The sequence below is a fragment of the Podarcis cretensis genome, assembly GCF_951804945.1.
Source record: "Podarcis cretensis genome assembly, chromosome: 8".
NCBI classification, from domain to species: Eukaryota; Metazoa; Chordata; class Lepidosauria; order Squamata; family Lacertidae; genus Podarcis; species Podarcis cretensis.
Window position 1 is genome coordinate 91,203,965 of NC_137177.1, and position 27,885 is coordinate 91,231,849.

At 49.0% G+C, this 27,885-nt stretch overlaps 1 protein-coding gene across 1 annotated transcript; it reads left to right on the forward strand.

The window, feature by feature from the left end:
• Nucleotides 1-1,566: 1,566 nt before the first annotated feature.
• Nucleotides 1,567-27,854, forward strand: ARID5A (AT-rich interaction domain 5A). The gene is made up of 7 exons (XM_079987475.1): nucleotides 1,567-1,714; nucleotides 10,773-10,927; nucleotides 19,465-19,654; nucleotides 20,318-20,370; nucleotides 22,745-22,842; nucleotides 24,163-24,310; nucleotides 25,946-27,854. Exons 1-7 carry the CDS (start codon nucleotides 1,711-1,713, stop codon nucleotides 27,470-27,472), a joined length of 2,175 nt encoding a protein of 724 aa, XP_079843601.1. The 5' UTR covers nucleotides 1,567-1,710; the 3' UTR covers nucleotides 27,473-27,854.
• Nucleotides 27,855-27,885: the final 31 nt, after the last annotated feature.

Genomic DNA, 27,885 nt, shown 5'->3' on the forward strand with positions numbered 1-27,885 from the left:
GTTGACTTGCTTGTGTGTTAAAATCAACAAGGGATGAAGCCCTTCTTGCAGTCTAAATGAAGTCCATGGGGAGGGGGCACAGGATAGCAATGCCCTCCCCTCTGAGGTGTATCTGGTGCCAACACTCTTTACCTTGGCAATGATGCACCTGAGTGCCCAGAGCTAGAATGCAGTGGTTCTATTTTGTGATCAGTTGCTGTTTATTCGTGTTTTTGTAAATTTTCATGTAACCTATTTTGTAAGCAGTGTTTCCTATTTGCATGTAACCAGTCCTGGAGCTGTTTGACAAAGGGCAGGGTTATAAACTGATAGACTGACAGAATAAAATAGGCAAGTCATAATACTTACTGCCTACCTTATAGGGCTGTTGTAAGGATGAGCAAGATACTATTTCTGAAGGTGTTCAGAATGCGCTTGCAGTTGCATTTATTATCCTTTTGCCAGTTGTTTGAATGGATTCTAATATTGTTTTTTTTACATTGCTGTAACCCAGATTGCTGTAACCCAGATTGAGGGACGCAGGTGGCGCTGTGGGTTAAAGCCTCAGCGCCTAGGACTTGCCGATCGAAAGGTCGGCGGTTCGAATCCCTGTGGCGGGGTGCGCTCCCGCTGCTCGGTCCCAGTGCCTGCCAACCTAGCAGTTCGAAAGCACCTCCGGGTGCAAGTAGATAAATAGGGACCGCTTACCAGCGGGAAGGTAAACGGCGTTTCCGTGTGCGGCTCTGGCTCTGGCTCTGGCTCTGGCCAGAGCAGCGATGTCACGCTAGCCACGTGACCCAGAAGTGTCTCCGGACAGCGCTGGCCCCTGGCCTCTTAAGTGAGATGGGCGCACAACCCCAGAGTCTGTCAAGACTGGCCCGTACGGGCAGGGGTACCTTTACCTTTACCTTAACCCAGATTGAGAGCATATAGTGAAGGATGGGCAGGGAACCAAATCTGCAATAATAATATTAATAAGAATCTTTATTTGATCGCAGACCGCTCATTTAACCGCCCCAAATCTCCCATGATCTGAGCCAGCCCTGGACTTCTGGAGGCAAGGATGCCAATGTCAGAGGGGCCTGCCTTTAAAACAGGGGGTGTGGGGCAAACTCTGGTCCTTGTCAGAGGTTGCTGGACCACCCTCATCCCTGACTGATGGCCGTGCTAATTGGGTGGCTGATGGGAGCTGGGGGCCAAGGACCTCTGGAGGGCCACACCCTGGCTTAGCCCTCCCCAAAGGCTCTGTGAGGGATTCTTCTGCCATCTCCATTGTGGCTTTTCTCATCCCGGATCCTCAGCACTGTACAGGGCAGCACCCCTAAGCCAGATGCCCTCCAGATGATTCGGACAGCTCCCAGCAGTCCCAAGATGTCAGCTGAAACACCTGGATCCTGTGGAAGATTGATGCTTTCAGCACAGCAAACAAGGATGGCTGTCCCACTGGGACACCTTTTTTCATTGATGGTGCAGAAGTTTCCTTCTCTCCGAACCACACTTCCCAGAATCCACTCGGACCGAGCAGGCGGGTCCCTTTGGCCTGAGTGACGGCCCTTCTCCCTAATCGCCTGAGGCGGGTGCTCGGCGCCGCCCTATCAGCGCGCAGGATGAGGCGCCCGGCGAGCCGCGCTCCGCGGAGAGAAAGCGCTGCTGGCTCCGTTGTGGTGCGGACGGAGCATCACCTGGGAGCTGCGGCGGGTGCGGAGCCGGGCAGGATCGGCGCTCCGGGCGATGGGTGAGCGGGCGAGCGGGGCGCGCTGAGGACTAGCAACTTGCTGGGAGGCGCGGAGGAGCGAGGGATGGGGGGGGGGGGGACAGAGGGGAGGGTCGCTTTGGACCCCCTGCGCTGATTTAAAGTCTTGTTTGCGTTTAGCAACCTCTGCTGGAGGGGAGACTTCCGATCGGGGGGGTGGGGGGAAAACTTTGGGTGTTTATCGTGGGGAGGACACGCGTTTTCCCTCCTCGGAGATCCATTATAACAGTTAGTTGTTTCCGGAGAGTTGTTTCTAGCGAGTGTAGGTTGCAATAAAACGAAGCCGCTTCCTTTCTTGGACCCGCTTGGGAGAATTCTCCTGAATCCCGTTTCTCCGCGAAGATCCGACTTTTACCCCGTCGCCTTCCCGGGGGGGGGGGGGGGGAGCGAGGAAGCGGCTTGTCTTCTTCTTAGGGATGCCTTGTTTTCAGTTGTGTCCGCTTTGGGGCGGGCGGGGGGGGGGTCCAAGCGATGCGCGACTGTTGTTGTTTTTCTGCTCGGGGAACCATCGGACCGGGCTCTAGGCAAATCCTCTTTCCCGTTTTGCGCGGCTCAGCAGATAATAATTGGCGGCGATTAAGTTGCAAAAGTCCCTGAGTTTGCATTTCTGAGCAGGTGGAGGAAAGAACAGAGGGCGGGTTGCGGGAGGCGGGCGGGCGGGGGGGAGCGCGATCTGCCAAGCCAGCCAGTTTGCTTGTTGGAAATCGTCTTAGTTTGCTGTTAAAACAAAACAAGCTCCCCCCCCGCTCCCCCCTCTTGGTATTCGGAACATGGGGCATGCCAACTCCGTCCACGTGACTGGATCCTTAAAAAAAGAAACCCAGCATAAACTTTGTCTGAAGTTTTCTTGTGTGTTTTCCCAGTACTTATAAGGAGATTTCCACCTACCGCCCCCCCCCCGCTGATTTTTTAAAGTCCTTCGTGGACTTTCTGGTAATTTTGATTTCAGTTCTCTTCTCTCCCCCCCCCCCCTTCCAATTTAGTCAATTTCAGCACTGCCTTCTCATATTTGGTCATTCCTTTTCCTGTTGTGGTTTTTAATCTCTTGCTCTTCTCAGCTAATTTATTGTGTCAGCTGTGAGCAAAAGTCTCTCCCCCCCCCCCCCCCGCATTCCCAGAAGAGGCCTCCCCCTCCCACCACGCTCCCGCCCTGCCAATCTCAGCCCCTAAAGAGTTAAAAGAATATGTGCTCTATTGAATGCACGCAGCCCTGGGTGTATTGTACTCTGTGTCATTTCCTGAAAGTGGCTTGATCTACATTCTTTGAAGATGCTAACGGCTTTGGGCTGCTGCTTCCGCATCAGCCCAGAAATGTTTTTCTAGGTTGTTGACCTTTCTCATTTTCCCAAGAACATTTTTTTTTTCACTGAATGAATAGCGCATCTGCTTGTGGAAGGACTGAGCCGGCAGTCTCCTTTCTTTCATGGGCTGCTTGGCATACCTAGGAGTGGAAGAAATTGTTGACCCTGTGAGAAAGAGGGATACAAATCGCTGCAAAATAAAACTGCATCCTGGCATCATTGGCAAAGCAGGAGCTGAGCAGGAGCCAGGGAATTTGAAATGCCAGCAGCGCCTCCACTCTTCCAGTTCAGAATGGTGTTGCAGTCGTGGAGTGGGGGGTCCTTTAAGAAATCACCCTCGTTCACATGGACACACGCTCCACTTCCTTTAGGCCAGATGCTGTTGAACTTTTCACTCCCATCACTCCCAGCCGGCTTGTCCAATGGTCAGAGGCAACTGGAAGTGTGGGGTCTGGCAAAACATCTGGAAGGCCAGCGGTTCCCCACCCCCATTTTCAAGTGTCACATCCATCCATTCCAAATCCTGCACTGAGAATAACTGAATTCTGCAGCCTGTATAAAATCCCACAAGCGGAGTGCTTAGGCGGATCTTCTCTCTTACTTTTGCATAATTTTATTCTAGCGATTTTGCTTTTTGTTTCTCATTGGCATAATCTGTTCTTCCAGGGCGAGACAAATGCTCTGAAGTCCCACCTCCTACCACTGAAAATATTCCTCTGAGAGGTTGGAAGCAGTTGTCCGCATGCTTTCAAGGATATTTCTGCACCTCGAGAGCTTGGGGGGGGCACTTTTATTTATTTTTTAAAAAAGGGAGTGTGCTGCTGGTTTCTGGACCCATTTCCACTTTCTTTGGTTTTTCTGTGCTCCTGTGGAATCACGTCTCTCTCCTGGCGCTGGGCATATTATGGGCCACACAGGTGTGGACGCTTGGGGCCAACCTACATGTTACGCAGAAGATCCACAACTGGCTCTTCTGATGTTCTCTGATCTTACACATGCTATATAAGGAACATATAAGAATGAGGTCATTTGTTGGTGATGCTGAGAAATCAATGTGCTTCGCGGGAAATTCCCGCTGGAGATGGAGTGGCCTGCTGGTCTTCTGCCTTCTCAGGCCGCGTGTCACGATGCCGTTGAGATGAAATGCAGGCTGACAGTCTTGTTGCTTCACTTCCTTACCAGCGAAACAGTGATTAATGCTGCTTTCTTTAAAACTATAGGTGGGAGGCCAGATAAGATTGTGAAAGGGGCGTTGTTCGTGGTAGAGATGCGGAAGTCCCAGGATCAGTCCCCAAAAGCATCTCCAGGTAGGGCTGGGGGAAAAGACCCTTGCTGTGCCTGACACCCTGGAGAGCAGCTGCTGGTCAGTGTGGACGATACTGGGCTAGATGGACCAGTTGTCCAATTCAGTCCAAGTCAGCTACATATGTTTCCAGGGTGGGACAGGGGTCTATATTCTGGAGCAGGGCTGAGGAACCCATGGCCTTCCACACATTTCTGGGCTCCCAATGCTCATCAGCCCCCGTTAGCCTGCTCAGTGGTGAACTGGAGTCGGACAAAATATCTCAAGGGTTGTCACATGGAAGATGGAGCAAGCTTGTTTTCTCCTGCTCTGGAGGGGAGGATTCAAACCAGTGGCTTCAAATTACAAGAAAGGAGATTCCGACCTTCTGACAGTAGAACGGTCTCTCTCGGAAGATGGTAGGCTCTCCACCATTGGAGGTTTTAAGCGGAGGTTGGCTAGCCATCGGTCATGAATTCCTGCATTTCCAGGGGTTGGACCAGATGGTCCTCAGAGCCCCTTCCAACTCCACAATTCTGTGATTCTGTGGAGGGCTACAGATTCCCACCCCTGCTCTACAGAATGGCTTAGGCAGAGACCACCCCTCCTTCCTGCCCCTCCAACTCTGAGAACAACAAACATAATGAGCTCATAGCCTTTAAGCTGTGTCTGATTTCTATGATTCACCCTGAAGTTTTGAAACTGATCTGTGGTTCTTCTCTTTAACTGTATTTTTTTTTTTTAACTTACTGGCATTGACAATCTTATTTCCCCATTTCATTCCCTGATGTTTTGTCATTGTGTTTGAGGTTTTTATTGCTGGGTTGTTGTTTTTAAGTTGCTTTCTCTGGAAAGAGGCTTCAAATAGCAGCTCTGAAATGGCTGTTCTGAGATCTCTCCTTGGGCAACTGCTTTTATAAGATTTGCCATGGCTGGATCAGGCCAAAGGTCCATTGAACCCATCATTCTGTTTCTTACTCAGCCAATCTGATGCCTCTGGGAGGCTCATCAGCAGGGCCTCAATGTTGTTGGTCACTGGCATCTGGCAGCCAAAGGTAGAGTAGCCCTGAAGATGGAGGTTCTATTAGTCTTTGTCCTTATGAGCCATTAAATTGGTCACCATGGGTTGTATCCAACTAAGTTCTACTCAGAGTATGCCTATTGAAAAGAACAAACCCAAGTTAGATATGTCTGTCAACTTCAGTGGGTCTACTCTGAGTAGGACTAGCATTGGTGTATTCCTAAGTGTATTCCACTTTTTATACAAGTCTTGTGACTTGTGGCAGAGAGTTCCATAAATTAACCTGCCATTGTTCGACGAAGTAATTAATTCCCCTTCAGTCTTTCTGGAAGGGAGGACACCATCCTGACCCCCCCCCCCATGGCATTATTTTACTTCCTTATTCTGTTTCCTCATCTCTGAAATGGGTTTGAGGCTACTACCCCACTTGGGGCCTGCGCTGGGATGGGGCGGCACATCACTCCAAAAGCCTTAAATCTGCCCCAGATGGAAGGACAAATAATTGGGTTGAGGTCAGCACATTCCTCTCGCTCTCTTTGTCTCTCTCTCTGCTGAGGTTACAGACTGTGGAGCTGGTGTGCGCCCCTCTCCCACCCATGCGTCAATTCCACAACTGTGGATGGAAAACAATTGTTTTTATTTAAGCCACACAGAGTCCCGCAAGCAGCTGTTTTCTATGGTGGGGGCCAGGAGGGAATTAAAAAAACAGGTGTTTTTAGGACTGTCAAAGGAAAATGAAATGCAGAGCTGTGGCTTCAGATTGAAAACCATTTTAGGTGGGGGGAGTTGGGCAGAAAGACCAGTTCACATGAGGGGTGGCTTTCTGCGGGCAAAGGCTTTGCTATTCCCACTTGCACAGATGTTGCCCTCTTGGGTTTGCAAGAGCTTGGAGTGGCCAGTCTCATGAACAGGTGGCAATGGTGGTGGCAGAAGCAGCCAAGTCACCTCTTGCCACCCCCCCCAAACCCTCAAATGGTGGCAATGGGGTTCAGGTGACTTTTCTAGATAAATCATTTTGGAGGTAGCGGGTGGAAGAAAATCCGCTGTTTTGGCTTTCGTTCCCAATACCAACCAAGCATCGTTAGATAGCAACCCTCCAACCCCCCTCCAAACCAGACTATTTTTTCTGAAGTGAATGAAGGGCATTTGTCTGGAGGGGGTGCAGAGGAGAGAAATGGGACCATCCTGTGTTGTTTCCTCCATCCTGCTAAGCCTTCAACTCTGCTTCCAATTTAACTTGTTTGGGTTTCATGGGTATTTTACTCCCCCTGTCCCTTCCCTAAACCCACCCACAGTTTTCATAAAAGATGTTCACCTTGGCACTGAGTTTGGGGGGGGGGTTACCAGTGCCACCTCCCCATGCCTCCTTTAATTCCTTGTGAAAGCTTAAAGGGGGGGGGGCTAAGCTGGTTTCTCCCTCCCCACTCTTTCCTTTTTTTCTTTTTTTGTTTCCCAAAGTTGTCATCATGTCCAGTAATCCTCTCAGAAGCTGGACTTGTTTTGGCTGCCGTGGGCTATGATCTCATTTCCAGAGAACATTCAACTGGAAGGCTTCCCCCTCCTTTTTATAATTCTCTTCTTCTTTCTCTCTCTCTCTCTCCCCCCCCCACTGCCTCATTGTACAGTATGTGAGTGTTTGGGGTGAGCTCACTGACTCCTGCAGGGGGTCTGAGAGGGAGGGAAACATACAAACTCTTTTAGCAAACACGAGCTGGAAATGGATGAGGGGGCAGAGGACTGGAAAGGGCTCAAAACTCTGTTTTCCTTCTGTTTTCCTCCAGAGCCAGAGCGAGCAGCCTGCCTCTTCCTCTGTTCCTGGGTTTGGAGTCTTTGTGTGCCTTGATTTTTTAGACAGCTATTGCAGTGTCATGTGCTGGGAGCCCAGTCACTGAAGCGGATTAAAGTTTTCCAAAACGGAGAAGGTTCTTACATAGATGACCACAGGTCAACAGAGACAAAGGAGAAATGGCTTACAGCAAGTGTGGAGACAACATACATAAAAATAAAACATGGAATAGGGATGAATAAAAAAAGAGGTTACATTTTCCAAATAAATAGAGAGCAAATAATGTAGAAAAATAAAACAGCAAAACACGTCACAAAAGCCAAATCTCACAATTTGGTGTGGGGAGAGATCGTTGCGTATTTGAATTTGGCACATTTGGGGTGATTAAAGCCTTCTGTGCCCCATTGCTAGTCTCCCCCTTGCCCCCCCCCCCACTGACATGGGGGGGGTGAATAGTGTGCAGTTGGCTTGCAGGGAAGGGTGAAATGTTTGGGAAAGGGACAAAAGTGGCCAGAAATATGGGGGGGGGGGGGGGAGTGAGGTGGATAAAACATTTGCCACCCCCGCCTCTTCCCACCTCACCCCCACCCTGTCTGCCTTGCCTCTTTTTAGAAATGGGCCTTTTCTTCACCTTGTAAATTTGTGGGCGCACCACCTCGCTTATGTGCCCACTGTGTGCAACGCCCTCCCATCAGATGTCAAGCAGGAAAAGAACTCTATGACTTTAAGAAGAGATGTGAAGGCAGGGACATTTCTAATGGCTATCTTACTGTGTTTTTATTATTTTATTGGGAGCCACCCGGAGTGGCTGGGGCAACTCAGATGGGTGGCATATAAGTATCATCATCATCATCACCATCATCTCTGTGAGTTACCGTTCCTGATGACTGTATGCAAGGAGTATTTTCTAGGCCCTCCCAATAAATAAGAGCACCTCTTGGTTTATCTTCTGCACTTTGTCATCTTCTTCCCTGCTCTCCTTCCTACGTCACAGCCTTCCACAAAAAGCCCTGATGCAGCTCTTCCAAATGATGATGTGTTCCACTATCAGCTGGAAGTAGCTTGTTCCTGGGAAGCCACAATAACCTCCATTCTCCCTGGGATGCTCTCTGAAAGAAACACCAGTTTGGTTTTCTTGGACAGGATTCAAGTAAAGTTAAGGCTGGCCAAGGATGCAGAAGACTTCCCAAAATATTGTCAAGTGCTGCTTTGTTTTGGCTAGTGAGAGAGGATGATGGACATGTTTTGAGTGTCCAGAGTCCCTCAGAAATATTACCGCAGTAAATCTTCCAATAAGTCTGTCAGAATTCCCACTGTATTGCAGATGGAAAGCTCAGGATCACGGACTGTGGGTCACCTCAGGCCACAGAGAGAGTGTGGATCTGGTGAGATCTGAACCAGATTCTGTCCTCTGTGAATTTTATGTACCGAATGTTCTCCAGCTACTCCCTGTATGTTTAATATTCACTGAGTATTCAGTAGTTGTTTTGACATGTGGCAATATTTTGATTTCACTGTTTCTTGCTTGGCATTTGGCAGTATTTCATAGCAGACAAGAAACGGTGGTTTTGAGTGTTGGCAGGAGGTAATATTTGACTGATAACGTTCAGTGGGATTTAGCAGTTGACAGTTGACACTTGCCAGAAACCAGACAAGATACTGAAAGGTCTGAAAACACTTGAATTTTGAGGTAAAATTTCTCTCTGTTTCTGAATTTCATGTTGAATGGTGAAATTGAAGACTTGGGTGAATTCTTGAGAGCATTCTGTTGACTTTGCGGTGATAATCCTTTGGTGAATGGATGAGGGAGGACCATAACTCAGTGCGTAGAGCATCATCTGCTTTGAATGCAGAAGGTCTCAGGTTCAGTCTTCAGCATCTCCCAGGCGGGGGAGGGAGGGAGTTCCACTGTCTGAAACCTGGAGAGCCACTGCCAGTAGTTGTAGACAATGTGGAGCTCGAGGGATTGTTGGTCTTACTCTGTATAAGGTGCCTTCCTAAAAATTCATTCTTAACTAGTCTTTTTGAATCGTCACTTTTAATTATGTAGTTTTTGATAGTTCTTTAGTTATGTAAATTTTTGCAAGTTTTTTCTCCTGTAAACGCTTTGGTGTAAATTGAGTCATAAAAGGTTCAAATATTTGTGGACACTCATTTTACTCTTGCTCCATTTTAATCCTTTTGGCAGGAGAGGCACAGATTAACATAAAATGGTTATGCAGGCAAAAAGGTGATATTCCCTGACTTGGATGAAAGCTTCAAGAGTGAGGCTTTTTCACCTTCCCAAGTATCAGCAGAGTTGTTTTGCTGCCTGCAGCCCATCTTGGCTTCCCCCTCCCTCAGCCGCACTGTCAGGTGGAAATGATGGGCGCATTCTGACTGCGCAAGAGGCTTCCTGCGTCTCCACATGCAAAAAGGAGGTGGTTTTTGCACTGAGAGTGGACTTTGGAGGGCTTGCTTGTGGCAGTTGGTTGACGAGCGTCTAGGAGGGAAGGATGTGGCTGGTGGGGGCAAGGCCCACACCATTCAGGAAACCACCTTGAAAGCGAAAGTGGAAACTCTGTAGTCTTGCTTGTCTGCCGTATTCTCACTTGCTCTTGTGTGCAATTGCACCTCCAAGCAGGAAACCATTGAGTTGCATGCGTCAAAGGAGACATCTCTTCTAAGAAAACCGCTCCAGTGGAGTCTCAGCTGGGGCCCCACCTTAGAGCCAAGCATCGCTGTCTCCTGCCCAGAATTTCTTGTTGGAGGCAGACCATGGAGGAGACATAGATTCTGGGTGCTGTTGAGGCAGACAAGCAGGAGGTGGAGACAGCTAATCCATGGGCCACGTGGGGCCTGCGGGCAGAGGTTGAGATTTAGACCACATTTGTACCACACATTTTAAGCAGTACAATGCCACTTTAAATAGTCATGGTTTTCCCCAAGGGATTATGAGAGCTGTAGTTTGTTAAGGGCGATGAGGGTTTCCTCTCACAGAGCAATAGTTCTCAAAGTGGCTTCATCCCTCTTTCCTGGAGACTCTGGGAATTGTACCTCTGTGAGGAAAATAGGGGCCTCCTAGCAACTCTCAGCCCCTAGCAAATGGCACTTTCCAGGATGCTTCTGAGAAATCCATGGTGGTGTAAATTGGTAGCATAGCACTTAAATGTATGGAGTGAAGGTGGCCTTATGGTGGCGAAGGAGAAAAGGCAGCAGGTGGCCAAATGCTGACTGGAGGTTGCTCCTCAGCGTTTTGGGCAGTGCTGTTTCGCGTCTGCTTTCAAAACACTACCAAACTTTGTCACGTTGTGTGTGTTGTTCAGTTTCATGTCTGCTGACTGATCCCTTTTGCTTAACTGGAAATTCCAGAATCAAATCTGATTTTGCCTTCGTACGAAGCACCTCTGAACTGTGCCCCTACCCCAGAAGAACAGGTGGCGGTGGGCAGTGGGCCTATGGCTAAAAGATCCCCGCCCCATCTGCTGGCAGCCTCTCCTCTGCCTCAAATGTCTTCAGGGGGTGTTTCCTCCTTGGTCTTCCTGAGGTGGGTTTGGATATTGCTGGGATTTAGGGTAGGGGTCCCTGTCACTCAAGGTCTCTTGATTTGAGGGGAATGGGACTTGGGTCTTGGTTCTTAATGGCTTCTCAACTCTTCTCCCTTGTTGCAGCACCCAGCCTTAAAGGCAAGCGGAAAAAGAAGACCATTCCCATGGCTGAGAGCGAATCCCAGAATGCTCTGGTGCTGTCCCTGGCAGAAGAGACCGCAGTGGGAAGCCCTGGCGCTGAAGAGCATCAAAACACGCCAGAGAAGCTGGAAGAAGTGGTGAGTGAAAATTGTAATAATAATTGCATCACTAAAGCCAAGAATTGAATCCTAACACATCTGTGATGATATTCTTTCAAAACCTTTAGATCTTGGCCTTTGCAAATCTCGACCAACCTTTTGCCAACCTGTAGCCCTCTAGAGCAGCCTTTCTCAACCTGTGGGTCCCCAGATGTTGTTGAACTACAACTCCCATCACCCCTAGCTAGCAAGGCTAGAGCTCAGGGATGATGGGAGTTGTAGTCCAACAATATCTGGGGACCCACAGGTTGAGAACCACTGCTCTAGAGCCGCTGGGGCTGGGGCTGATGGGAGTGGTAGTCCAAAACACCTGGAAGGCAACTTGCTGGCATTGGCATAACTCTAGATTTGGATGTGTTTGTTTAATCAATGGGTGCCATGAATGGCCATGATACACTAAACATACAACAGCCTGCAATCTAAATTTTCAACAGCAGACATGACGGAGACATGACATGGTGTAGCTAGTGAACAACATATTTATCCCATTTTCCTCTAAGAATCTCTGGGCAGAGTCCTGTTTTATCCTTGCTTGAATCCTGGGAGAAAGATTAGTGATTGGCCCAGCGTTACTCAATGAGCTTAGTGGTTGGTTGGGGCTTTGAACTTGCCTCTTCCTGGTCTAGACTGAACACTCTTAGGCAGCACTCATGGAAGGACGAGCCGCAGCAAACCTTATGCTCACACACCTCCGGCTTGGCTGTAAGTGGGAGGTAGAAAGCCTCTGCTTCCATTCTAGATTAATCATTGTTTAGTGTTCCAGCCAAACCATAAACTCTACCCTATGGTTTGTTGAAACAAGCTAGTTTCATAACCTACCATTTGAATTTGGCTTGTTTCAACAAATTATAGGTTGGATTAACCACAGTTTGTGCAGTGTTGGATATTTCAACAAACTGCAGGAAGGCATAGAAGACTTGTTTAGGCTTATCTTCATAATACTAGATGCAGCTTAACTCTGTCACACTTGCTCTAAGTTTCAGGTGTTTAGACTTCATTTTGTTTTGGGACAAGGACTAAAATAGTAAGCAAAGGCTCTGTGGGCTTTGAAAAAATTGAGTGAGGAGGCACAATATAGAGGCTGGATTTTGACATATTGTGGAACCATGGTTTGGGCTACTTTGATCTCCCAGAAGTACAAGCATACAATGGGATAGACCTGCTTGTCTGTTTCTTTTTTTCCATGTGTTCTGCACTCACATCTTGAACTGGAGCAGTGACCCAGAATGTGGTTTGTCAGTGGTCTGTAAGTTCAGACATAGCAGCGAACCCCAGTTAGCTGAATCTGCTTTGAAAATCAGGTTCAAACTATGCTTTCAGGTGCTAGTTTGTCAGTCCTAAACAAGCAACTGTTTGTGGGCAGGCTCAGGTTCAAACATCAAAGCAAACCATTCTATCACCCTGAGGCTTATTCTGTAAATGGAAGTAAAGGTAAAGGACCCCTGGACGGTTAAGTCCAGTCAAAGGTGACTATGGGGTTGTGGCGCTCATCTTGCTTTCAGGCAGAGGGAGCTGGTGTTTGTCACCAGACAGCTTTCTGGATCATATGGCCAGCATGTCTAAACCGCTTCTGGTGCAACAGAACACCGTGACAGAAACCAGAGCGCACGGAAACACCGTTTACCTTCCTGCCACAGCAGTACCTATTTATCTACTTGTACTTTGAGGTGCTTTCGAACTGCTAGATTGTCAGGAGCTGGGACAGAGCAACGGGAGCTCACTCTGTTGCGGGGATTTGAACTGCTGACCTTCAAGGTCAGCCCAAGAGGCTCAGTGGTTTAGACCACAGCGCCACCTGCGTCCATAGGCTTTAAATGGAATGGGGTGTACCTGTAGTACTTGCAATTTAGTGGCAATAAAGGTGGAACTGGAGCAAAGAAAAAAGAAAAGGACTTTGCAAAATTCCCAACTTGCATATGCCAGCTTAAATCTGAGATATTTCTTAGAATCTTGTCTATATTTTGTTTCAGCTTTGAATAAGATAGAGAACAAAATCTTTCCTTCTTGGGGTGCTTAAGGGTTGACTCCTCGCATAGACACAGTAAAACAAGTGGATTGCTTATCACTTAAAAATAGAAAAGTTTTGTTACAAGGGGTGCAAAATGAAAGGTTCTGTAGAATCATATAAAAATGATGGGCATTAGGACCCAGGAGCTCTAATGAGAAATCTGCACCTCAAGACAATCCTTCCAAGCATGATTGGAATCTAGATTCTTGGAGTGCCTGGTGCCGACTTGCCAGTGATGCCTTTTCTATTTCTGCCCCTACAATTCTCATGTCACGTCTTTGACAGAAACTCAGAAAGGCTGCTGGGGTGTGTGTGTGTAGATATAAAAATGATGGCAGCACCACTAGTGCCATCTACCTGGAGTCAGGCTGTGACCCATGCAGAACACTGACCTCCTGAATTGGCAAAAAGTTACGATTGGCCCAGAAATGCTGGCTTCCTTCAAATCAAAATACGAAAATGGGGAGCCAGCCTTGGGGATGCATGCACCTTCCCTTTCCCCTGCCCCCCCCCCATTTCTTCCCATGTTTGCATTGACCACAGTTTCGCAACAGATCTGAAAACTGTAGTTGATTCCCACCGGAGCTGCTATCTTGACCAGGGTTTGTAAACCTCAGGTAAGATAGGAATCCTGATTAGCATCACCCACAGTTAGCATTGGTGCAGATGTATCGGTGAACTATAGTTTAGGCTTGAAAGGGGAGGGAGAGCAAAGCATATGTAGAAGCCAACTCTCAGTTAGTTATTCCACTCCCCCCCCCCCAGCAAATTGGCAGCTTCATTTTGGGAGTGCTTCTCTGACTGCTTGTCCTGGGTTTGGCTACTGAACTCTCTTTTGATGTTTTTGACCTGTTTATGGAGTGACTTGGAAGTTGAATTGAGTTGATAGAGAGCTGGTTTAGAGGATCATAAAGGTAAAGGTAAAGGTACCCCTGCCCGTACGGGCCAGTCTTGACAGACTCTGGGGTTGTGCGCCCATCTCACTCAAGAGGCCAGGGGCCAGCGCTGTCCGGAGACACTTCCGGGTCACGTGGCCAGCGTGACGAAGCTGCTCTGGCCAGAGCCAGAGCCGCACACGGAAACGCCGTTTACCTTCCCGCTGGTAAGCGGTCCCTATTTATCTACTTGCACCCGGAGGTGCTTTCGAACTGCTAGGTTGGCAGGCGCTGGGACCGAGCAGCGGGAGCGCACCCCGCCGCAGGGATTCGAACCGCCGACCTTTCGATCGGCAAGCCCTAGGCGCTGAGGCTTTAACCCACAGCGCCACCTGCGTCCCATTTAGAGGATCATATCTTGGCTTAAAATCCTGCAATCGTACTATGGGTTGCTGACTCACTGAATTGGTTTGGGTTACCATTACTTTGGTTTCACAAGCCAAGAAATGAGCACACATTTTGCCCTTCATGCAAGTTGTGTTTAAAGCAGGAAATATTTTATTGACCATAGTTTACTGTTTCATAGAAACAAGGAAACGATGGGTTGCCAGCTTTGGAACAAGCCAGGATCTTAAACCAAGGGTGGGTAGCCCTTAGTTTCCTAGTTTGGATGAAATAGGAAACTATAGTTCATTAGCGACTTCCTGGTTAAAATTATGGCTCATGCAAAGGGTGGGAGGCAGCAACCACATGCTAATATCTTGGCTTGTCAACCCAAAATATAATAGTTCACAGCAACTTGGAGTCTGCAACCCCTAGTAAGTTTGGGGGTTCATCCACTTCTCTCTCTTCACCACCCCCACTCTCCACCGTGGCACATAGACTCTTCAGTGTTGGCAGTTGAGTAGCTCACATTTGCCTAGGTTTGTGGGCAGGGTTTAAACAAGAAAAGGAGGAGAATGTCAAAATTTCGAAACCAGAGTGTTTAGCGTCAAAAGAGAGAAACTGAAAATGCAAGTGTCGTGTATGTTGGGGAGAAGAAACCTGTGTGAAATTCTGAAATGAGCTCTCTGTTGCTAAGAAGTAGTTGGGGGGTGGGGGGGCATCCTTTTCTTCCCCTTCAATCTCTGAAAATAATTTTTGTACAAAATACATTGTGCAGAATTTGGACCACTTTGGAATGGGGCAGATGAGGGCTGACCTTTTATAGCTCAGCACTCCTAGAAAGGCATTGCAGAATATGGGTCCATCTGTCTCATCACACTTGCATATTGCCTTCCATTCATGAACGTGGCTCTCCTGCTTTATCCTCACAACAATCCTGTGAGGGAGGTTAGGTGTTTTTGTGTGTGTGTGTGTGTGTGTGTGTGAGAGAGAGAGAGAGAGAGAGAGAGAGAGAGAGAGAGAGAGAGACACTTAGGGCTACCCAGTGAATTTCATCCATGAGTAGTTTCGTCCTCTACATGACCTGGAGTGCAATTGATTAGCATGGTGCACAGTGCCAGGTAAAGTAAGGCTGGAGAAGGACAATAATTTTACAAGAGTGTAAAGTAAGCATAGTTCAGGGATATTTGCCACATACAAACACAAACACGTTTCTTTTGTCCTGCCACAATCGCCAGTCCAACAGGTTTTGGAAACTATATGAATGCCTGCAACACCTGTTTGACTGGATATGATGGTGGAATGAATGCGCACACTGTAGGGAAAAGCATGCTTGTATCATGTTACCTGCAATATTGGGCGGGGGGGGGGGGGAGTGGCCCGTGCAAAGATACAGTGTTCTATCTTCAGCTTGAATGCCGGCAACCCTTCCTAAATTTCACAATCTCTGCAGACTTGTAGACTCTAAATTTCCTTTAGGCAGGACCTAGGTAGTCCTGCAGCCACCGCTTGGGGGGGGGGAGAGCATTTTGCAAACACCGTCAGCTTGGCTCTCTGTCCAGTTCAAAATTAGATTCATTTGAAAAAAGAAGCAGCCCCATAAATAGCCCCACAGCTAAAATAACATGTCTATCGTGAGCGGGGAAAAGAATAGAAAGGAGCAGACGTGTTGAGTGCCGAGCAGCTGCCTTGACCAAAAATAGCAACAAGTTTTATAACTCCGGAAAATTTAGAACAAAAAACCAAGAAAACAAAACGCAAGAAACGTTTTTTGAGCCGAGGGCGGGAGGGTGTGTGAGAGTGAGAATTTGTGCTGTTCCGTTTTCCTGGAAACAGTCCCTTGTGTTCTCACACATCCCAGCACTCTGACCAAGTTGGCAACCTGCCCAATCCCAGGCATATAATACACTCGACATCTCTCTCTCTCTCTCTCCCTCTCCCTCTCTAAGCTGAACAAGCTGGCGACTCTTCGGAGCTAATAAATTGCCTCCGACCACAAAAACAGCTCTTGATGGGATTGAACAGCCGCGCTTTGTGTGCGGAAAGTGGGGCGGGGAAAATGAGACTGATCCAATCTGTGTAAGCATTCTGGCATTTCCATGGCACACGCCGTAGCTCTGCCTTGCAAGCAGAAGGTTTGTTTAAAGAAAAATTCTGTGGCTATTTCTCACCCCTCCTCTTTGTTTAAAAACCCTGGAGGTGTCCTAGAAACCCGACAATTAAAACAGTATCGGAATAACATCAGCACTGTGGCCGAGCTTGACAGTACATCTGACCTCTTTAGTAAGCTGCCCTCAAGCAGACCTGGAAAGCCGTTTCCATTTCACTCTGCATTTAATTGGCTTTTTATGCAAGCTAGTAAGGGAGCACAGCTGGGTCCTTTTTATATACAGGTGTTTATTTAGTCGGAGTGGTTTTAAGTGCATTCTAAATCTTCCTATGTTTTATTGTTTCCCCTCTTTTTGTAAGCTACCTTGAGAAGGTTTATGCCCTGAAGGATAGGGCAGGTGTCAAGTAAAGACGTTGTTTCAGCTGAGAATGGGGATTTAGCAGGCTTCCTCTTTCTCTCCCCCACAAGCCACCTTGCAGCTTTACTTGTTTGTGGCACCATGTTTTGGGCCATGGAGGTGCTTCCCGCAATCTGCACAGCCACTAATTTTTGTTCTTTTTGCCCAGCTTTGAAGTCTGTGATCTTGGAACATCAGGAGCTGCCTTCTACTGAAGGGGACGGCTGTTCCATTTAGCTCAGTGTGGACCCGACTGGCGGTAGCTCTCTGGATTTCATGCAAGGCAAGGGTCTTTTCCCAGCAGCCCTACCTGGAGAGGCTGGGGGCCTTTTGCGTGTAAAGCAAGTTGCCCCCTCCCTCCCTCAGGAGGCAAGGTAGTCTGTGTGCGCTGGAGGTGGCGCGAGAAGTGAGCGCTGCTTGTGGACTTCCTTCGGCTTCTGCTGCAGTCCTTTCTGCTCTCTCTCGGGAAAACAGACTCCTTGTTATTCCCTTCCCTGCTAAGTGAGTCCGGGGTTGCAGGTCACGAGTTCCAGAGCTCTGGCTTATGCAGCTGTTCAAAACAAGAAAAAAGTCCCATCTGTTTTCTGTTTCTTCAAGAGCAAATGATTTTGGCCCCATAAGAAGACACCCCCCCCCGCCTGCTTTTTTAAATTAGAAACTGGTTTAAAGTATACACAGCAAAATCACAATAAGCTGGGAATGGAAATCTAGGCAACCTTGGGGCTGCATTTTGAGCCCTCATCTGGGGGCCAAGGGTTGTGCTGTCCAACAGTTAGAGCAGTCTTTACCAATCTGGGGCCTTCCAGATGTTTTAGACTACAGCTCTCATCTGCCTTTGCTGGCTGGGGCATCAGGTTGGCAGGTTGGCAAAGGCTGACTTAGAGAAAGGTTACAAGATTACAAGATGTTCCCGTATTCCGGGGACAGTCCCCGGATTTACAAATCAGCCCCCTGACAAAAACCATCTATTTAGTAGGAAGTTGAAAAGTGTCCCTGAATTCATTGAAAAAAATCTGGTAACCTTAACTTAGAGGCAGGCCGGGCCAAGACAGAGTCACTCAGCAGATGAAATTCCATACAACTAAAGAACAGCATAGGGACGCAGGTGGCGCTGTGGGTTAAAGCCTCAGCGCCTAGGGCTTGCCGATCGAAAGGTCGGCGGTTCGAATCCCTGCGGCGGGGTGCGCTCCTGCTGCTCGGTCCCAGCGCCTGCCAACCTAGCAGTTCGAAAGCACCTCCGGGTGCAAGTAGATAAATAAGGACCGCTTACCAGCGGGAAGGTAAACGGCGTTTCCGTGTGCGGCTCTGGCTCTGGCCAGAGCAGCGATGTCACGCTGGTCACGTGACCCGGAAGTGTCTCCGGACAGCGCTGGCCCCTGGCCTCTTAAGTGAGATGGGCACACAACCCCAGAGTCTGTCAAGACTGGCCCGTACGGGCAGGGGTACCTTTACCTTTACCTTAAAGAACAGCATATAGTATTATTTTTGCATGATGATCTTTGAAGATTTCTAAGAGCTGAACACTTCTCTCTCCAGGTCGGCCCCTGAAACCATGCAGAGCTGCTGCCAGTCAGTGCTGTGCAGAAACCTGTATTTCCCCTGTGAAAATAAACTCCGTTTTCCTCTTTCGTTCCCAGGGCTCTGTAGAATTCTGTTGGGCACGGGGTCTTGCTCTTTCTCTGTCATAGACCACATTCACACCATGCAGCTATAGCATTGTGATGCCACTGTGTACATGTTCTCCTCATCGAGATACCATTCCCAGACTGCCTTAACAATCTGTCGCTCTTCCCAGGGAACTCTGGGAATTGTCGCTCTGTGAGGGGAATCAGGGTCTCCTAACAATTCTCAGCAACCTTAACAAACTTAACAAAACACCCAGAATTCTGTGGCTGAAGCTATAATTGTTTGCAGCGGTATCATAGTCAGGGGTGGTCCGCCCTGTTTTGCTGCCTGAGGCAAAATGGGAAGGTGCTGACCCCCCCGACCCCACAGCCTCACTTTCTGGGCTTACATGGCAGTGGTGGGTGGGGTGCCTGTGGGGACACCTCCCCGAAGGATTCTGCCACCTGAGGAGGGCTGCTTCCCTCTGCCTTGTGGGCAGGATGGTCCTGATCACAGTGCTTTCAATGTATGGTGTGAATGTGGCCGTTGTGAGGTGGCCAAGGGTTGGTGTAGGTGTGTGTTATCTTTCCAGTGAACATTTCTCTAGATATCTGCAGCCTCCCCAGCTGCTCACATTTCCTGACTGAACAAGCCACGTGGGAGGGGTTCCCTCCTGATGCTTCCCTGCATGGCACCCGGGAAGGCTTCAGAGCACAGACTACTTATGAGGTGATTTGTGGAATGAAGAAAGGACCCTCCTGCTGCCTCAGAAGTAAACTAAACATGCCAAAAGCCTTGCACCCAAGTCATAAAAAGGCCATCAATATTGTTCCCCCATTGGTAATTTCCAAGATCAATTCCTTTTCTCATGAATGGATGGCAAATGATTTTTTGGAGGGGGAGCGGAACATGAAATATTTCTTCGGCACAGCATGTGCACCACCTTGAGGTCCTTGGAGAAAAGGGGGAGCATAAATGTAATAATGGTTAAAAATACAACAAAAAGAATCACCATCTTGGACATCTGCTGGGATGTATTTTCACTTCAGCTCTCTGGGTCTTGGCTGGTCTTGTGCTCCTCCTGCTCCTCCTTGATTTCTCCATTGCTTAGATTTGTGTGTCATCCTCACACCTCAGGGGTCTCCTGAAAGCAAGGCAGATGGGGCTTTGGAAGCGGGGGAGAAGAGCCCAGCAGAGGACTCTGGAGATGAGCAGATGCTCAGCAGCGAGAAGGAAGAGGAGCAGGCCTTCCTTGTCAGCCTATACAAGTTCATGAAGGACCGCCACACGCCCATCGAGAGGGTGCCTCACCTCGGCTTCAAGCAGAGTACGTCCCTTGCCCTCCATTTTGGTTTCCCTCAGGTCCCCATTTTCCAGTGTCAAATTCAGTTCTCCACATTTCTGCAGATATTTCCATAATTTTATCTTACCTTAAAAAAATGTATGTAATATTTATTCCGATTCTTCTGGTGCCCTAGGAAGGTTCCAGGAGCCCTCAGCCACTGGATTTTGGACCTAGTCCCTCCGAAGCTGGAGAAGTGGCAAATGTTAACATCATGTAGTGGTTCTAAAAAATAAATTAAAAAACCAGGTGTGGGGGAGGTTTAAGCCTTTCCACTCCAGCCTTGATCTTGGTCACCCCACTTCCCCATGTGTCAATGATCATTAAAAACCCCCAAAACCTCCTCATATTGGTTCCAGTGCTAATTGCTCTGTGTGTGGTGTTTTTTCGTTTTTTAACCTGAGGTCATGGCTCTGGAGGGAAAGCTTAACCCCCTCCCTCCCCTCCTCCTTGCCTCATTTTTTAAAAAGGCCGTGTAATAAGTGATCAGGCCCTTTCAAGCACAACTTTTTCAGCCATGAGGACTAGTGGCTTGCTTAAATGAAACATTTGGTCTTCAGGAAGGAGGTTTTCTGCACTTCTAAGGAACTGCAGTCTGTTGTTATCTCTTGCTGTGCTGATTTCTGGATGTGTTTTTTCTTCCTCTAGTTAACCTATTTAAGATCTACAAAGTTGTGGAAAAGCTGGGAGCCTACGAACTGGTAAGAAGAAATTATAGAATCATAGAATCATAGAGTTGGAAGAGACCACAAGGGCCATCGAGTCCAACCCCCTGCCAAGCAGGAAACACCATCAGAGCACTCCTGACATATGGTTGTCAAGCCTCTGCTTAAAGACCTCCAAAGAAGGAGACTCCACCACACTCCTTGGCAGCAAATTCCACTGTCAAACAGCTCTTACTGTCAGGAAGTTCTTCCTAATGTTTAGGTGGAATCTTCTTTCTTGTAGTTTGGATCCATTGCTCCGTGTCCGCTTCTCTGGAGCAGCAGAAAACAACCTTTCTCCCTCCTCTATGTGACATCCTTTTATATATTTGAACATGGCTATCATATCACCCCTTAACCTCCTCTTCTCCAGGCTAAACATGCCCAGCTCCCTTAGCCGTTCCTCATAAGGCATCGTTTCCAGGCCTTTGACCATTTTGGTTGCCCTCCTCTGGACACGTTCCAGTTTGTCAGTGTCCTTCTTGAACTGTGGTGCCCAGAACTGGACACAGTACTCCAGGTGAGGTCTGACCAGAGCAGAATACAGTGGCACTATTACTTCCCTTGATCTAGATGCTATACTCCTATTGATGCAGCCCATCAATAAATCTGTCTATCATCTTTCTACCTGTCGTTTTAATTCTATCAATGTTTTACCTTATTTTAATGATTGGTTTTTAAAATGATTTTAGCAGTTCTTTTTATCTGTAAGCTGCCTTGAGTCTGACAAGGAAAAAGCTATGGTATAAATAAATTTATAATTATTATTGATGCAAGTCCTAGTCCAAAACTTCAGGAGGGGGCAGATTAGCTAAGGCTGCCTGGGTTGCTTTATTTGTGTTCCACTAAATGTACCCATAGCAGCGAGCAACAGAACATAAAACCTAAACAACACTATTTTCATATTGGTTTACAGTGGTACCTCGGTTTAAGAACAGCCCTGTTTACGAACTATTTGGTATATGAACTCTGCAAAACTGGAAGTAGTGTCCCAGTTTGCGAACTTTACCTCGGTCTAAGAACGGAATCCGAATGATGGAAGGGCACCGGCAGTGGGAGGCCTCATTAGGGAAAGTGTGCCTCAGTTTAAGAATGGATTTGGTTTAAGAACGGACTTCCGGAACGGATTAAGTTCGTAAACTGAGGTACCACTGTATTATCGCCATACAATATACCATACAAATATAACAGCCACCAGTTTCTATAAGCAGTAAGAAAGGACATACTACAACTAACACTATTGCCATGAACGTATTATTCCAGTTTTTGGTGAGATGGGGACATAACTGGCCACTGACAGCCTGTTTGATACCTGACAGATACCGTGTAAGTTTGTCCCAAATCTCCAGTGATCTAAAATGGCCCATTGATTGATTGATGGATTTGCCTGATTGATTTAATTCGTTTATACACTACCTTTCCACAGCAAAGGGTGCTCAAAGCAGCTCATGACAGGCATCTCTTGTTACCAAAATACATTGGCAAGGTGACGGTGGAGAAAAAGTAGTTTACGAAAACATATCAGTGAGTCAGTGATGTTATTGATGCTCACAGCTGTGTGAAGAACAAGGTGGGGAGGGGGGAGAGGCCAGCTAGCTCTGGTGGGCAAAAGCGGACTCTTAAGCCCAGCATAGGAGTTGGGTGTGAGGCAGCAGGGATCAGAGGAGTGCCATTTTCAGCAAACACAAATAAAAACATTGCGAAACAAACCCTCACCTCAAGCAAGGTAACCGCTGCAGCACACATTTAACATACTATCATACCACTTTAAATAGTTAAGGAATCCCCCCAGAGAATCATGGGAAACGTCGCTTGCTAAGGGTGCTAAAATTCCCAGAGTTCCCCGGGAAGAGGGATTAATTGTTCAACCGTTCTGGGAACAGCATCTCTGTGAGGGGAATTGTGGTCTCCCAACAGCACCCTTAGCAAACTGCACTTCCCGGGAAGCTGTGACTGTTTAAAGTGGTATGGTACTGCTTTAAGTGCATAGTGCAAGTAGGGCACTAGTGAAACACCGCTCCAGTTGTTGCTGCTGTAATTTAGGGCTTCCCCATTATTGCAAACTACATTTTGAATCCTGAAGCTGGGAGAGGCTAAGAAGAAGCTGCCTGCCGTATCAGACCAAATGCTCATTGAGTCCAGCATCCTGTAGCCTGTGGTCACAATGGCTGAGTCCACAAGCAGGACTGGAGGGCAGGAGCACTCTCAAAATTGTGTTCCCCAGCAACTGGCATTCTCCTTACCCCCATCCTGCCAAGGGATGGTTTATCTTTTCTTGTGAATGGTGAATGTTTGTGTGTTCGTAATACCAGCTCGCTCCCCCCCCCCCCCTTGGCATCTTGGGGCTTCACTCGTTTGCTTCCCATTGCAGGTCACTGGGAGGCGTCTTTGGAAGAACGTGTATGACATGTTGGGGGGCAGCCCAGGGAGCACCAGCGCTGCTACTTGCACACGGAGGCATTACGAGAGGTATTCGACTGCTGCTGCTGCTGCTGCTTCTCTTTTCACTAGCCTTGGCCATCCTGGCACCCTCCGGGTGTTGCTGGACTGCGCTGGCTGGGTCTTGTAGTCCAATGATGTCTGGAGGGGCCAGAAGCTGCATGACCTACCTGCTCCTGCAAGAAGGGGACCTGTCCAGGAGGCACAAACAAGGCCAGGGTCAGGTTCTCTCCAGATGTGGAGGGACTCCAACTCCTGCCGGCCTCATCCAGCATGGCTGGGTGTTGTAGTCCAGCCATAACATCTGGAGGACCCCACTTCAGCTCCCCAGGCAAGACAGTGGATCTAAATGTTGCACCCAGAAAGTCTCTCTTGGATTTTGCACTTGAACTGAACTGCAAATAAATAAGCAAAGCCTTCGGTAAAATACATTTATAAGTAAGAGATCAATCAACCACAGCTTTAGTTTCGTGCTCTTTTAATTTTTTGGACTATTTTGCTTCTGGTGTGTTTCAGTAATAGGGAAGGAAAAGGTCACTTTCTGTTCCTTTCTAAGTATCTATGCCAGTTCCTTCTAAGAATCAAAAACCTCTGCTTTAATAAACAGAACTATTTTGCGCTTCCTTGGTATCTTCAAAAGGCACCTCATGGTGATGTGCTGGATTTTAGTTAAATGTAACTCACCCGGGGCATAGCATGGGGGGGGGGCTTCTGGAGCAACTGCCCTGGGCACATGGGGGGGGGGTGCTGCTCACACCGCCCTCCCCGAGCCAGCCCTGCACCGGTGTCGCTCACACGACTCGTGTCACTTTGGTGGCAGGGGCTGGCCAGGCGCAGGGCGCTCCTTCGCCCTCCGCTCACAGCCCCCTGGTGAGGGCGCATACTTCCTCCCTGGACAGGCTGTGAGCATGCTCCGCTGCTGTAACTAACTGCTAAATTTAAAGCCGTTTATGGCTCTGCAGTAAAGTATAGGTAGTCAAAGCTCGTAACTTGGGCTTATCAATGCTTTAGCAGGTTTTGCTCCATATATATAATTTTGGCAAGGAATAGCTTAATGGAGAAAGGGCAGGTAATTATTCTAAAACTGGGCAACTTTGGGCTGGAGATACTGCCTGTGTATTTCAAACACACTTTCACAACCATGAGGACTAGAGGCTTTCTTTAAAGTTTTAAAACGACAGCTGAGTCAAAAATCTGCTGCGTTTGGCAGAACCTGTGGGAAATTCTGCATGTGTGGGTTGGCTGTGGGGCTGAGGAACTTCAGTAGCGGGTGTGGCCAGCCGGCCGATGGCCTCTCGCCGCCCCGCCATGACATGATGTTCTTTTCCTTGTCTTGCACCTGCTTCTCAGGCTGGTCCTCCCGTACGTCCGGCACCTGAAAGGCGAAGACGACAAGCCCCTGCCCCCTGCCAAGCCCCGGAAGCAGTACAAGGTGTCCAGAGAGCCAAAGGGGCCTGTGGAGAAGAAGAGGGCCAAGAAGGAGAAGCTGAGGGACCAGGTAAAGCTCTCCCACAGCTGGTGGGGTTCGGGTGCCAAAACATTGGGGCGGTGTAATTTTGGGGGCCCTTATGCCTCCCGCCCCCTCCTCTGTTTCTCGGCTAATAACTGCAGTCATACCTCGGGTTACAGACGCTTCAGGTCGCGCGTTTTCGGGTTGCACACTGCGCCAAACCTGGAATTACCAGAACGGGTTACTTCTGGGTTTTGGCGCTAGCGCATGTGCAGAAGTGCTAAATTGCGCTTTGCACATGCACAGAAGTGCCGAATCAGGACCCGCACATGCACAGATGCGGCGCTGCAGGTTGCGAACGTGCCTTCCGCACAGATCACATTCGCAACGCAAGCATCCGCTGTACCACCAATCCCTTGGGCTTGGAAGATTTTTGGAGCTTGACTGCCCTCTAGTGGTCAGTCAATAACAACCACCTTCATCTGATTTGCTTTGCCTGTTAATTCTCCTCAGGTGTCAAAGGTCAGGGTAAATTGGCTTGTGTACCTGCCCAGCACCTGACCATAGCTTTCAACTTTTCCCTTTTCTTGTGAGGAATCCTATTCGGAATAAGGGAATTTCCCTTAAAAAAGGGGAAACGTTGACAGCTATTCACCTGACACCTCATGGGACTTCAGGGGTGGTTTGGAGGAAATGGCCTTGTGGGTCAGAGGTGCTGTCACTGGTCCAGGAGGCTGAGCAGGAAGATTTGCAGATGGGGGAGTGGAGGAGCAGGGCTGGCAGCAATGGCCTTTGGCTTGGAAACTGGTAAATCTTAGAAGCGTGTAGCACAGTTGGCTGGAACCTTGTGGGCTTCCCGATGTTGCTGAACTACAGCTTCCACAAACCCCTGCAAGGAGTGATGGTGGCCAGGAATGATGGGAGTTGTGGTTCAGCACCATCCAGAGGGCTGAAGTTTCCCCATATCTGGTTTAGCTGGGTTGCTGTGTATTCTGCTGTGTTTGGCATTGGATCAGAACTCGGGTTCCTGATAATGGTTTTTTAAATGTAAGTTTCAAGCCTTTCTTTCCCTGAAGTGAGCAGGCAGTTCCTGCTGAAATTCCATCTGCCAAAAGGCAGGGTTTTGAGGCACCATGTAGAAAACAGTGTGCAAAAGCATTTTTATTTTCATCCTTTAATTCAGACTGCAATAGGAGTTTGGGCTGATTTAGTTCATTTTCTTGTTTCAAGTGCAGAGAACACACAGATCTGAGTTTCTGAGCTGTAAAGAGAGTAGTAGTAAGGAACATTCTCTGCACCCTCTGCTGTATCTAGTGGGGTGAAAACATCAGCAGGGTGGGGCTTGGCATTCTGGCTGGGGCTGAGGCAAGTTGCAGTCCAAGGCAGCTGGAGGGAACCCAGTTCACTGGCTTAACTTTCCATGCACCACAGTCCATGTTATTAGGGGCACAAAGTGCAGTTCTGAACTGGCAAGCGCAGAAGGAACAGACAAGGATTCCTTGGAAGCGAAACAGCTGCAGCAACCAATTAACAGTACAGCTATGATATTACCTGGGGCTGCACCACTATGCGCTCCATTCACCAACCAGTGAATGGAAACGTTTCCTGTACCCCAAGTTGCCTCCCCCCTTCCTGACAGGTCCCAATCTCCACCTGTACCGTAAATGTCTCTTTTGATTGCAGATCTTGCCAGAGAAGCCGACCCCCGATGCTGCCTCTGCCACCAAGCCTGCCAGCGACCCCGAGCAGAGCCAACTGCAAGAGCAGCCCGAGGGGTGCCCCTCTCTTCCAAACAGCCGCGAGGCCTCTGAGAGCCAGGCCCCTGACGCCTGCCGTGGCAACTGCCGTGCCCATGGCTGCTCCGAGGCCTACAAGCGTCTCTTCTCCAGCTTCTACTTCAAAGGGAACCACGGCATCATGTCTCCCTTGGCTAAGAAGAAGCTCCTGGCTCAGGTGAGCAAGGATGAGTCCCTGTATGGTCACCAGAAGCACCTCAGCCACTGCCCAGAGTACAAGAAGGCCAGGATCCGAGAGATCCCTGGCTCGGACACAGAGGCTGGTCCCAAGAATCCGCTGGCCGCCAGCCTCCCCCTGAAAGAGGGGCAAACTCCAGCACGGGAGGTGGACGGGTCCATTGGCTCAGCTGGTTCCTCTCAGCCCTCGAAAGCCAGTGAAGGGGGGTTGAAAGCGTCCCCGAGCCTCATGGAGGGCCACCTGCCTCAGAAAGCAGACGATGCTTGCTGCGGGGGCCACCCATCGCCCGGTCTACCTCTCGTCAGGGGCTACTTCCACACATCCCGAGGTGAGGTCATGAAACCCATAAGTTGCCATCCTCTTCGAGGACCAGTGGAGTATTATGGTGGCTTTAAGAATTTCCCGGAGGTGGCCGCAGCTTCTGCCTATCAGCAGCCTGGCAGCGATGTGCTGTTGAGTCGCCTGCCTCAGAAAAAGCAGGAAGGCTCCGGGGACCAGCCAGAAGATCTCCGCCGGAAGCCGAGTCAGCCTCTGCCCTCCTGGAGAGGGGATGGTCAGCAGCAAACCTCCCCCTTCCGGGTGAGCAGCCCCGGGGGCAAGAGAGGCTCCTCCCCCTTTCCCCACGCCAAGCCCTCGTGGGTGCCCCCGGTGGCCACCCTGGCCAAGGTCAGCCCACAAGTCCTTAAGAACGGAGGCCATTCAGTTTCTCAAGCGCAGGCCGGCAGTTTGGCTCAGAAGAAACGAGCCATGGAAGAGGAGCTGTTCCTGCACGGCAAGAGGCTGAAGGCCGTCACCCCTTTCGTCAAGGAGGCGCAGTCCAGCAATGGGCTGGAGCGTGGCACTTCCCCAAGCGGCCAGCAGGCGGTGGCAAAGCCCAAGGCTGCTGTGCAGAGTTCAGGTTTTCCAGTTGCTCCCGTGCCTCAGGTTCAGGATATGTACAAAGGGACGATGTTGAGGCTCCCTGTGAACTTTAGCACCCCGGGGGAGCACTTGAAAGGGCAATCGGCCTCACTGATTCCTTCCCTGTCCATCAGTCCGTTCATTATCCCGGCCTTCCCCACCCCCTTATTAACTGCTTCCGTTCAGCCCTCTGACCTGTGCCAGCCGCTGGCCCACTACCCCACCTCTTACGACAGTGTTCTCCGCCACCGCCTCTACCCGGTTTCAACGTGGCACAGCCAGCCAGCCTGCGCCTCCCCCCACGTCTCAGCCTTCCACCGGAACACCAAGCTGTAGCCCCCAGCCGGGAGCCCCCAGGGGGCGGCAAGGTTTTTGGACCAGGCACACCACAAGTTGGAATCTGCAGCTGCGCTGCGTTTCCAGCATTTGGGACTGCCCAATCTTTGAAGGCTCCTCCTTGGGAAAGCAGCAGGGATGCAACCGTCAGGACCGTGTAATTTTTGTTTTTAAACAAAAACCAAACACTTCCACTCACCCGCAAAACTCTTGAACTTTGAAATGTATTTGTATCTGGTATGATATGCAAATGATGTGCGCAAAAGAACAACAACAACCATTAGGGAACAAAGCTCCTATAAAGAGAGATTTATATCTGTGGTAATGCTGGGTGCAATTCCGTTCCGATTCTTTCCTACATTATAAACACAAGTGCCTAGTCCTCAAGGTCTCTGTTTGAGCTTGGCTGTGGG